The sequence below is a fragment of the Mus caroli genome, unplaced genomic scaffold, assembly GCF_978045245.1.
Source record: "Mus caroli unplaced genomic scaffold, Mus_caroli_1 scaffold_16, whole genome shotgun sequence".
Classification (NCBI taxonomy): domain Eukaryota; kingdom Metazoa; phylum Chordata; class Mammalia; order Rodentia; family Muridae; genus Mus; species Mus caroli.
The window spans coordinates 25,025,248-25,037,253 of NW_028227271.1; the positions used below are offsets into that span (position 1 = coordinate 25,025,248).

At 57.2% G+C, this 12,006-nt stretch overlaps 1 protein-coding gene across 1 annotated transcript; it reads left to right on the plus strand.

Moving 5' to 3' along the window:
• The first annotated feature begins 1,559 nt into the window (after positions 1 to 1,559).
• Positions 1,560 to 10,925, plus strand: Sox10 (SRY-box transcription factor 10). The gene is made up of 4 exons (XM_029470086.2): positions 1,560 to 1,779; positions 2,255 to 2,760; positions 6,598 to 6,866; positions 9,162 to 10,925. The coding sequence occupies exons 2-4, from the start codon at positions 2,333 to 2,335 to the stop codon at positions 9,863 to 9,865; spliced, it is 1,401 nt and encodes a 466-aa protein (XP_029325946.1). The 5' UTR covers positions 1,560 to 1,779; positions 2,255 to 2,332; the 3' UTR covers positions 9,866 to 10,925.
• Positions 10,926 to 12,006: the final 1,081 nt, after the last annotated feature.

Consider the following 12,006-nt stretch of genomic DNA (forward strand, 5'->3'; position numbering starts at 1 on the left):
GGCGGGCGCTGTTAAAAAGCTTTTTATGTGTGTGTGTGTGTGTTAATCACATGATTGCCGTTCACCTGTATTTCGAACAAAGACAGCTCACTGTTTCAAGGCCCCGAACAAGAGTCTGGGCACAGGGAAGAGAAGGGAGGCGGGGGGGAGGAGGGTTGGCAGCGCCGGGGGTGGCGTCGAGGAAAACTGGGGGGAGATTGTCCAAGGCCAGGGAGCGAGAGAAAGAGAAAACCCTTATCAAACTCCTAATTCACTGGGCTCTGCAGCCCCAGACACACTGGCCCAATTGTCTGGCTGGTTGTGTGTGCGCAAGCATGTGTGAGTGTGTGTTACCAATGTCTGCCACCCCCTCGACATGCCTTTGCCCTGTGTGACTATCTCTTTGTGTCCCCACTATCCACCCTGGGGCCCTCCCAATCATTGAGGCCTTGATTCTCCAGACCCCAGTTCCAGCCCGACTCCAGAAGGTACCTGTTTGGTGTGGGCCTGGGGCCTTGCCTAGCTAAGTGGAACAGAGAAGCCACACACTGTCAGTGGGGTGGCCCATGTTCCTCTGTTTGTCCCTCCGTGGGCACCCCAGTTCCGCCTAGCCACTCAACCAGGAAAGGGTGCCTTCACTGAGAAGAGAAAAGGACACTAACTAGGCTGTAGAGGTGAGACCAAGGATAGGAGCCCTGGGGCAACGAGGGAGGAAGAACAAAGAATTGGCTTGAGGGGCAGAAAAGGGGGTGGGGGCTGTCAGAGCCAGGGCAGTTCCTGTCTTTTCTCAGTGTGGGAGAGTAAGGGACTCCACATCCAGACATCCAGGGCTGGGTCTCCTTTCCCAGGAGAGGAAGAGCCCTGCATGTAAGTGAGAGACACCCCTTCCCCAAAGCCCTCCTCACCCTTCTTAAAGAGTAGAGCACTCCCACCCTGCCTCAGCCTCCTGTGTCTCTCTATATCCTGGGCCAGTCCAGCCTTCTGGATGCTAGGATCTTAGAGAGAAGGGATCACGGATTGAATCTGGGGATTGTATGTGTACAGGGCAAAGGTTATCCAGCTGCGATCCACCTTGTCATGGGGGGCTTGGGTCAGCTGTGTTGGAGAGGACAGGAGAGGGCGAGGGTCTGAGACCTACAGCAGGCAGCGGTGCCTAGCACACAGTGGGACTCAGTGGGATTTCTCAAATGAAGCAACACAGGCCACGACCCTTTCAAGTTATCCACTTTCCTCACACCTCTCTCCAGTCCTTTGTCAACTGTCCATGCCACCACCTGTGGCTATGGTCTAGGGTCCCAGGCAACAGGTTCTGACTGGGCCACCTGTATCTCTCCCTTCCCAGACCTAAAATACCCCCACTCTCACACCAGACGCCAAACCCAAGCTGAGTCCAGGGAGACGGGCCTAGGCAGCAGTGCGGGCCGCAGGACTGGGGTTGGGGGGGGGGGGGGGGCTGGGCAGAGTGGAGGCGTCCTGGGTGTTGGGGATGAAGGCAGCGCTGGAGGCTCCACCTTCTGCCCTTCCCTCCCTCCTTTCCCCCTCCCCTCCCCCTCCTTCCTTCCCCAGCCGTCTGCAGCGGCTCAGTCGCTCAGTCAGTCTCGGGCTGTCCAGCCAGGGTGTTTGGTGGTGAGGATTCAGGCTCCGTCCAGACAAGGCAGTGGCCTGAGGCTCAGGGCCCCTCAGCCCCTCCCTCCCAGTCCATCAGAGTCACTCCCCAGCCCCGAGCTGGACCGCACACCTTGGGACACGGTTTTCCACTTCCTCAGGACGAGCCCCAGACTGGAGGAGAGGTCGGAGGAGGTGAGTGCGCACTGCGCCCCTGGGCCCGGACTGCCAACCGGGGGTCTGGGTCACCCCTGCTTTGCGATGGGAGAGTCTGACACCCTGCAGGCAGGCCTGCGTCCCCCCATTCTGCTCCCCTAGGCTGTCAGGGCAGACGAGGGGAAAGAGAGGTGAGCGAAAAGGTGGGAAATTCCAGGGGCCCGGATTAGAGCCGAATAAAGGGTCCGTTTTTCTTCCTTTCCATCAACAAACCTCCACCCAAAAGGAGGTTTAGGGGGAAAAAACGAAAAAAACACACCCACACCTAGAGACGGTTGGGATCAGGGGGTGGGAAGACGTGGAGGCGGGACGCACCCACCTAGGGTCTGGCATGTGCACGCGCCCAGGCCCGAGTGGGTTTAGCGCAGGCAGGGAGAGCCGCCACTTCGGGGCTGCACCCGCGTGCCCGGGGTGGCGCCCAGCGCCTCTCCATCGCGCCCTCCTTCCCGTCCAGGTGGGCGTTGGGCTTTTCACGAGGACCCCGGCGGCGGGCCCGGGGGAGGCGGCCGAAGCGGCGGCGACCGGGAGCGACATGGCCGAGGAGCAAGACCTATCAGAGGTGGAACTGAGCCCCGTGGGCTCGGAGGAACCCCGCTGCCTGTCCCCAGGCAGCGCGCCGTCGCTGGGACCCGACGGCGGCGGCGGTGGCTCAGGCTTGCGAGCCAGCCCGGGGCCCGGCGAACTGGGCAAGGTCAAGAAGGAACAGCAGGACGGCGAGGCGGACGATGACAAGTTCCCCGTGTGCATCCGCGAGGCGGTCAGCCAGGTGCTCAGCGGCTACGACTGGACGCTGGTGCCCATGCCCGTGCGCGTCAACGGTGCCAGCAAGAGCAAGCCGCACGTCAAGCGGCCCATGAACGCCTTCATGGTGTGGGCACAGGCGGCACGCAGAAAGCTAGCCGACCAGTACCCGCACCTCCACAATGCTGAGCTCAGCAAGACACTGGGCAAGCTCTGGAGGTGAGCGCTGCCCCGCCCCAACACCCCTCCCCTCCCCGCGCGCGCACATTAGGGCTAGCCTGGAACCCCAGAACAGGATCGCCCAGGCTTCTCTCTCAGGGGAGACCAACCTATGGAAGTTTGGTCTCTTGGAAGACCAGATTTGGAGATCTCGCCCACCCATCTACCCAAAGTGCCTCTGTGGGGGGCTCCTCTGGCTGCCCACTCTGGAACTCAGAACCCCAGCGGCCTAGGCTGGGCCTCCCCATCCTGGGACGGCGGGCGGGAAGGCGCCCCCTCGTGGTTGGAATTCTGTGGGTGGTGGGCAGGGAAGGCAACATGGGGGGTGGGGTGGGGGAAAGCTTCGCACCAGACCTCCACTGGATTCCACATTCACAGTGTGCCGCTGCCACCCGTTTGTGGGGACGGGAGTGTTGGGGGAAACTTTGGGAGAGAGCTGGTCTAGCTGTAGATGCCGGGGGAACGGAAGCAACCAGATGGAGAGCCTGGGTCAGGGTGAGGAGGGCTCTGCAAGGAAAACAAGGAACCCAGAGAAAACAAAGTGAAGAACTTCCATCTCCACTACCACAGTGTCTCTCCCCTGTTCCAGCAGCCCTGGGGAACTTTCCTGACTCCAGTGTCTAGACTGAAAGCTTCTTTAGCCCCAGGAGAGGGCACACAAAAAGAGGCCTTCCCCTCCAGCTGTGGCCCTGAGCTACTAAGTTATTCACTCCTTTCTCCAGCGCCATCTTCCCTCCCTGGGCTCCACCCAATGGTTGAGCAACCTCTTCCCCATGCTCAAGAACTGGGGCTGAGCACCCTCGCCAGGAGGAAGCCTGCTTCCTGCCAGGGTCCCTCAGAGCCCCTGGCTGCCTAGGCTGACCTCGGGGCTCTATGGCAACATTTTCCCAGGGACTAATTTTGACCCTTGTGCTCTCCTGGCCCAGTTACAGATATGTGGGGCGCCCTGACCCACCACAGGCACCCTGGGCCAAGCCCAAAAGGAGCAAGGGCTCCAGCAGAGGCTAGGCTTGCTCAGGTCACCTGATTTCCCACTGGACTGTACAGGAGAAAGGCCCAAGAGAGAGGCATGGCTTGGGTCAGTCAGCGACAGAGCCAGGGCCAGAGACCAGTCACCAACCTTCTCAGGTTATCCCCGCATTATCCCTAGTGGCTGCATTGGGTCACACTTGACTCTCCGGAGTGGTGAGGCTGAGCAGAGGATGGGAGAGTGGAGGCTTCTATACTTGAGGAGACTTGGGAGTCTGTGAAAGGGGCTGACTCCTTCCACATTGCTGGCTCTGTATGAAGGCCGTATCAGACTTGAAGCGGTAGAAGGAGCAATTGGTTCCCTGAGAACAGAGGGGTCTGTAAGCAGCCTCCTGGTCTGCACTGGCCATGTGCTTGCTGAAGGTCCGGCACCCCTCCCCCAGCCCTTACCCCCGCAGTAGCTGGATGGCCAGAGTCGGGCTCTGCTCCAGAACAGCAATGGCAGCTAGCTCCTTTGCCTGAGGTTCCTCTAGGTGTGTACCACTCTCCCTCTACCACCTGTTGTCAAGAGTTTAAGGAGTCTTTCCACTGCCCCTGTCCCATTTTCACTTAGAACCCTTACCTGAGTCCCCTTCAGGCCGACTTGTTCCTAGCTACCACTCAGACAGCAGGGGGCAGGGAAGGCAGCAGAGGATCCAGCCCCAGGGATGGGAGGTGGCAAAACAATGCCAAGGAGCCAAGGCTGTGCTAACAGGTGATGGCTACCTGGGCTCTGCCTGGGGGTCCTTGGAGACACTTGAATGTGACCTGGGCTGGCCAGGGATCTAAACACAGTTGTCCCAAGCTCATGGCTCCAAGGACATCAGGAGTGTCAAGGGTTGGATCAACAGAACTGGAAAACAGACTGGGACCTGCTTCCTGAGCTGGGGGTGGGGGGTTGGAGGGGGGGCAATGTACTTGAACACAGGTCCTGGGGGTTGTGTGAGCTCTTGGCACACTGACCTTGGATGTCACCTGGAGAGGAACCATTAGACGCTGAGCCGTAGGATGTTCGATGCTGTTTAACTGGTGTAGGAAGCATAGTTTGAGCCAAGAAACTGGGAGGAGGTTGAGGCTGGAGCCCCTCCTGTTAGAGGCTAATCCAGCCTGGCCTGCCCCAAGTCTCACAGGCTCTTGCCCAGTCATCTTACGCTGTTGACCTGACTAGAGGACACTTATAATAGCATTCCACGAGGCGCTGCCCATGGGGCTGGAAACCAGCCTCCCTTCTCCATTCACCCATTCCAAACCAAGAGGTGAAAACAAGTGAGGACTGAGCTGGGGGAGGGGGGCAGCAGCGGAGGAGGAGAGCCTTGAGTGTGAGGATTCACACAGGAGTGGAGGATAGCTGTGGGGATGGGCTGGGGTGGATAAGGAGACCTGTGCAGAGTTGGCATGGAGAGGCAAAGACTGGAGCTGGCACCCCAGCATCCCCAGAAAGTTTCTGTTAGGGCCAATTGGATACAGTGCAGCTTGGGAGGTGACAGTGGGGTTCACCATCATGATCTTCCAGCTCTGGTATGCGTAGTCCTCTCCCGAATTCCTTAACCATTTTATTGGTGATTTCCCGTTGCCAGCTGGGCAGGGGACACTGAGAACGATAGGGAAGAGTGTCCGGTGTCACCGGCCACGTCTGGAGCATATGTGTGGGAGCCCTCGCTGGCAGAACCCACCATCCTAACCTTGGGGTCTCCGTCTGTCCTGAAAGTGCACTGCCCCTAAGGAGTCTGGCTCAGCTAGAGGGTCCTCTGGGGAATGCTAGGTGGGTGCAGGGCACACTAGGAGGCTAAGCTGCAAAGGAATGCTACGACTGAGTAAACAGTGCCTGGCATAGCCAGCCCGGAGAGGGGGCTCGGTCTTCCGTTGCCTAGGAGAAGAGGGCACCAACTGGGTGTGCTGGAGGGACTTCAGGAGAAAGAGGAACCTCCGAAGTGGACTAGTGGCCCCTGTGTCTAAAATCTATGGTTTCTGTGCTATCCCCTCTTTATGGCACCCCATCCTGTCTTTCTTACCCTGGGGCAGGCCAGACTCATGGCCACCCACCCTCCAACTTTCACCTGGAGCTGCAGTTGGGTGGGTGAGGGGCATGAGGGCCTCTTCATGCCACAGGCTGTCCCAGAGTCTAGGAAGAGACTCAAGCTTCCTCTGTCCTGTCACTCCCAGGTCCCACCATAGTGAAGGGGACTCACACCTAAACCCCTCATTCCTATCATACTAAAATGTCACCAAATCATTAGTCTGGGGTTGAGGAGCCACCTCTGGGCTTTCTCGTGTGCAGCTCCTCCAAACTCCACTAGAGTGGTACCTGCTTTCTCCTTCCGGGCTTCTCCCTCCCCAGGCCCAGGCACTTCGTAGATATGTATTTTTCTGGTGACTCCACACCCAGGGAAGTACGTGTTATCATCCTTATTTTGTAGGTGAAGAAACTGGGACTTAGGTAGCATGCGCAGTCTGGCACACAGCTATTAAGTAGCAGAGACTGGGGTCCCTCCCCAGCCGTCTGCTCCTCTCTGTATACCTCCACTGCCCAGGGAGAGCATCCTCCAAGGAGGCAGCCAGTCCTCCTTACAGAAGGCTTCAGTGATAGGAACATTTCCCTATCCTTGAACTGAAACCTGACCCTTGTAGCTCCATTTTGGCTGCATGCTTAGGGGCTGGCCCCTGGTGCCCTGCCGCCATTGAGGGTGAGGGACAGAGATCATAAGCATCTTAGGCTGAGGCTCCTGGGTCTGGCATCTTCTGGGAGCCCCATCCCAGGAACCTAACTCAGAGGGAAGCTCACCTGGTTGCTCCAGCACTCATACTGGCTCTGGTGTCCTCCACTCCCAGGTTGCTGAACGAAAGTGACAAGCGCCCCTTCATTGAGGAGGCTGAGCGGCTCCGGATGCAGCACAAAAAGGACCATCCGGACTACAAGTACCAACCTCGGAGGCGGAAGAACGGGAAGGCAGCCCAGGGGGAGGCAGAATGCCCAGGCGGGGAAGCCGAGCAAGGAGGGGCTGCTGCTATTCAGGCTCACTACAAGAGTGCCCACCTGGACCACCGGCACCCAGAAGAAGGCTCCCCCATGTCAGATGGGAACCCAGAGCACCCCTCAGGTGAGTGCTGGGTTCTGCCCAGTGTGCTGCTGCCACAGTGGGGGGTGGGGGGCAGGCAGTGGAGAGTGGTCTAGCCTGAGATGGGACCTAGGAAAGGTTGGCCAGGGGTGTAGTTACCCTAGCTGGAATACTGAAATATGGTACCCAGAGACAGCTCAGAGGGGGAACTCTGGTAGCTTATGGTGATTGGGGGTGGGGGGAGACAGTGGTGCTGGGCAGAGAAAACCAGTTCAGAGAGCCATGGCGGCCAGCTGTGAGATGAGAAGAGACCAGAGTAGTTCCAGGGAAACGGGAGTAGTTACAGGGAGAGGGTGCTTCTGAGAGATGGGCGACAACAAAGCAGAACAAAAGCAAAATCAACAGCCAAAGAAACTACGCAAAAACCAACAGCCAAAGAAACAACGCAAAGCGAAGGCCAGGAGGTGTTTGTGCGCACTTTTAATCCCAGCACCAGCACACAGGGGACAGAGGCAGGAGGTGGGCAGATCTCTGAGTTTGAGGCAAGCATGCTCTACAGAGTGAGTTCGAAGCTAGCCAGGGCTATGCAGAGAAACCCTGTCTTGAAGAGGGGAAAACAAAAGACAAACAAGCAAAACAAAAACAAAAAACAGATAGACAGACAGAGGGACAGAGACAGGCAGAGGGACAGAGACAGACAAAGGGACAGAGGGGGTAGGGATCAAAAGTGGGAGAGGAATCTGCCTCTTCCCAGCTCCCGCCCTAAGATGACGCTGGCACATGCCATGGAGGGGCCAAAACATGGCCCACTGGTGTTTTCTTCTCACCAAGGACATGAGCTGACATTGAGCATGGGTCGGTTTTCTTGTGTGTACCGATTCCTTCCTTCTACCAACCAACTAATCAGCCCCAAACGGTGCGGAGGGGTGTTGAGCAGCTTAGGTCTGATCACCATCACCATCCTCCTACAGATGAGGAGACAGAGAGAGGAGTTTGCTCCACAGCAGAGGTCTGTGGCCAGGGGGTTGGACCCCAGGACTTGTGGCTGGCTTGTCGGGTGCCTCCTTTGTGTTCCTCACGAGCAGAGGGCTCTGCCATCAGAAGACAAGCTAAGTCCTACTTTCCATCATGCACTAACTGGAGTGGACACCAGGAGTCCACCGAGAGAAGATGGTCCCTCGCTCAGGAGTCTACTGTCTATATGGAGGAGCAGATAGGAGCCTACTGCCTATAGGGAGGAGCAGATAGGAAGAAACATATATGAGAAGCCTCGTTGAGACTCAGCAGAATTCTAACTGTCCAAAAGTGTCTTTAAGGAAACATCCCACTCCAGATTATAATCAAGGAGTGCTCCCCAAGATGCAGAGTGTGTGCTCCCCAAGATGCAGAGTGTGGGCTCCCCAGGATGCAGTGTGTGGGCTCCCTGGTCCAATCTCTGCTTTTTTTTTTTTTTTTTTTTTTTTTTTTTTTTACCAACAAATTGCTTAGGAAAGTTGAGGGTTTGCCTAAGGGTCACACAGTAAATGGCAGAGCCAAAATCCAGGCCCAGGAAGGTTCCTGAGTGCTTGGTAGGGAAGGACTGGACACTGCCTTGGTGTGGCAGAGGTCTCCAGCAGCTGCTAGCCTCGCAGGGCCATGGATTTGGGTCTCTGTGATGGATGCTTGGTCTAACCACCTTCCTCACACATAATCCCTTCTTCACAGCCCTGCGACATTCAGATGCACCTATTGAGGCTCCCTACCACCACCACCACCACCAATTCATGGGACAGTGGGTGGCTTCTGTCTCTAGTTTACAGTCCTTTGCATGTTACCCCACGTAGCACTTTCTGCTCTAGAGCCTGATGAGCCTCTTGTCTCTCCGTGGCTGCAAGGCTTTTAGAGCCTGGATCCGAATTTATTTCCAGTTATCCCCAGCATCTAGCACACTGCCTGGCACTTAGCAGTGCCCTGGGCATTTGCTGAGCTGTGTGGATGAGAAAGTTAACAGGCAAAGGAATGGGGGCAGTAGTCTAAGTGCCCCCTTGAGCAAGGGCTGGCAGGGCAGGGAGTCGGCAGGCTTGAGGTTGCACTGAAGAGGGAGAGCACAGGGCTGTTTGGACACGGTAAGAGATTAACAGTCCAAAGTGGACAGGACATGCGGGGCTAAGCAGGGAGAGTCACTAAAAGATGTCAAGGGGATTCTGAAGAGCAGGCGGAACACAGGACCATGGCTCAGCATGTTAAGTAGTATGACAGGAAACCGGCCTCAGAGGTCAGCATCCTATTGCCTAGACCATCTTCTAGAGCCCACTTGCCTCTAACATGCTCACTCTTTCCCCCCTCTCTCCTACCCAGGCCAGAGCCATGGCCCCCCGACCCCTCCAACCACCCCAAAGACAGAGCTGCAGTCCGGCAAGGCAGACCCCAAAAGGGATGGGCGCTCCTTGGGGGAGGGCGGGAAGCCCCACATCGACTTCGGCAACGTGGACATCGGGGAGATCAGCCACGAGGTAATGTCCAACATGGAAACCTTTGATGTGACTGAGCTGGACCAATACCTGCCACCCAACGGGCACCCAGGCCATGTGGGTAGCTACTCGGCAGCTGGCTACGGGCTGGGCAGTGCCCTGGCTGTGGCCAGTGGACACTCTGCCTGGATCTCCAAGCCACCAGGTGTGGCTCTGCCCACGGTCTCGCCCCCTGGTGTGGATGCCAAAGCCCAGGTGAAGACAGAGACCACAGGCCCCCAGGGACCCCCACACTACACTGACCAGCCGTCCACTTCCCAGATCGCCTACACCTCCCTCAGTCTGCCCCACTACGGCTCCGCCTTCCCCTCCATCTCACGACCCCAGTTCGACTATTCTGACCATCAGCCCTCAGGACCCTATTATGGCCATGCAGGCCAGGCCTCTGGCCTCTACTCAGCCTTTTCTTACATGGGGCCCTCCCAGCGGCCCCTCTACACTGCCATCTCTGACCCCAGCCCCTCAGGGCCCCAATCCCACAGTCCCACACACTGGGAGCAGCCAGTATATACGACTCTATCCCGACCTTAGAGGGGCCCTGTCACCACCAGTGCCCACAGGGCCCCGGGGCCCCTTCCCCCAGCCTGTGTGCCCTGCTCCTCATCAGCCTTAGGCTTGGCAGTGGAGGAGGCTGCAGAGGCTGATAGCAGCAGGAAGGCTTCTGCCAGCTCCTGCCCTGATGACCTCCACCCACCCCGGCTCTGGAGGCCAAGCCCTGACTGAGCTGGCAAAGGAGGAGTTTGGTGCCTCTCCCAGACTGAGGGTGAGGGGCCACCCTTCCCCAGAAATGACCCTCTATCCCAGGACCTGAGAGAGTCCTGGTCAGTCCTTCAGGGAGGCTGGAAGGGTTAGGGTAGGAGGCCCCACTGCTCCTGTTATCTCCTTGGAGAGCAAGGGGCCCGTGTGCTACTGTGTCACTGTGCCTAAGAGCTAGGCTGCCCAGGGACCTGCCTCAAAGCCTGGAGCTGGTTCTGTCCTGTCACTAAGGACGCACTGAGGACAGCTTTGAACAGCTTTGTAAAGAGCAGGGTGGGACACTCTGATCCTTTCTCTGCCCCCTCCTCACCTGAATGTGGGAACTGGTCGAGGTCCCCAGGTCCAGTTCCTTATCAATAACCTCATCCCCTGCCTAACTGAGGAGAGTCCTCATGTTCTTCCCATCCCACCCCTACCTCCATGCCTCAAGGCCCACCCCAGGTGAGGAGCCAGGGGCTCCAGGAAAGAGTCAGAGGCAATCCATCCAGCCTTCTTCTCGCCTTCTGTCAGCCTCAAGTCCCCAGGCTCAGAGTTAGCATGGCACGGGCCCTAGCCCCAGAGTACTGGGGTACCTGGGTTGCTGGCAGCAGGCTGGACACTAAACCCCTGCCATGTACAGTCTACCTTTGCCTTGCACCCTTTGCTCCAGTGATACCTTAATAAAGTACGTAGCTCTGTCTCCCCATCTCCTGTCTGCAGCCCAGTCCACATGTAACACATTGCTGCCCCTTTATTTATCTCCATAGTCGCCATGTTCCTATCCCTCTAGCTACTCCAGCCCCGTTAACTTGCATTAAGCACTCCAAGTAATAAAATCAATGCTTCTGGTTGCCTGCTTGGTGGCCTGACCTGGCTTGTCTCTTGGTCTCTTACCCCTTACCTGTGCTTCCTCGAAGGTTCCCCACAAGCAGCCAGAACAGTGCAAAAGTGAGAGATTCCTTAGGCGCTTTCCCCTTAATGACTTGTGGACAGTGGAGTAAGTCAGGCAGCCTCCTGATGGGTGGGTGGACCTATGTCCAGGGTCTAAGCCTCAGAAGAAAGCCACCCAATGAGGGGCTACCCACCTCTCTCAGGTCCAGCTCTAGCTCCAACCTTCTGCTCTGTCGTGTGACAGAGGGGAGTCTGTGAGGAACTCAGGGGATGGCTTTTCAAAAAGGAACAGTGGACTAGTCCCCCTTGTCTCCCGGGTGAGCAGTCAGGCCTGGGTCCATAGAACCTATGGGTGTGGATAGACCTTCTGTGGCTACACACCTCCATCCATCACCTTCCCCAACACAGACAAACGTGTCACACACACACACACACAGAGAGAGAGAGAGAGAGAGAGATTGTCTATGCCAGCATCTAGCTGAGCAAGCAGACTGTTTCAGTCTAAGCCATCAAACCCCATCCATTGAGCTCCCTCAGAGTTTGTCCTCAGTAGGGACCATGACCTATGCCACTGCCAAGCTCATGTCACCAAGATCAGGGGAACTCTCTACCAAGTTGTTCTGACAGGAAGTGCCAACAGCTGGGCATTCCCATAGTAGCAAAGCTCCTAGTGTGCTCCTGCCTTGTTCCCTTAGCCAGGGGTATCCATCCTTTCAGCCTCTGACAGAATAGCCCTGGGAAGCTGGTGCTCTGACAGCTCATCCCCTGAGCTGCTCCAGGTGCCACACCATCCCTCCACCCCCATCAGCCCATGGGAGGATGGGTACCAGGAGCCAAGCCCAGCTTTACAATGGGAACTGCAACTGGTAAGCCCTTCTGACCACCTGCTGGCTGCCTCGAAGGTTGGTATCCGAAGCCCTTGCTCTTCTCTGAAAGAGCATCAGACCACACGGACCATATAGAAGCTGCCTCTGTGTTTTATTGACCTTGAATAGATTATCTGTTGAATCTGCCCACTGCTGTACCTCTGCTAAATCTTGGGGCCT

Excerpts from the sequence above, each read along its gene's own strand:
- Sox10 (XM_029470086.2), top strand. The coding sequence starts at position 2,333 with ATGGCCGAGGAGCAAGACCTATCAGAGGTGGAACTGAGCCCCGTGGGC. Across the intron at positions 2,761-6,597 it reads ACACTGGGCAAGCTCTGGAG|GTTGCTGAACGAAAGTGACA; the intron begins GTGAGCGCTGCC and ends CTCCACTCCCAG. Across the intron at positions 6,867-9,161 it reads GAACCCAGAGCACCCCTCAG|GCCAGAGCCATGGCCCCCCG; the intron begins GTGAGTGCTGGG and ends TCTCCTACCCAG.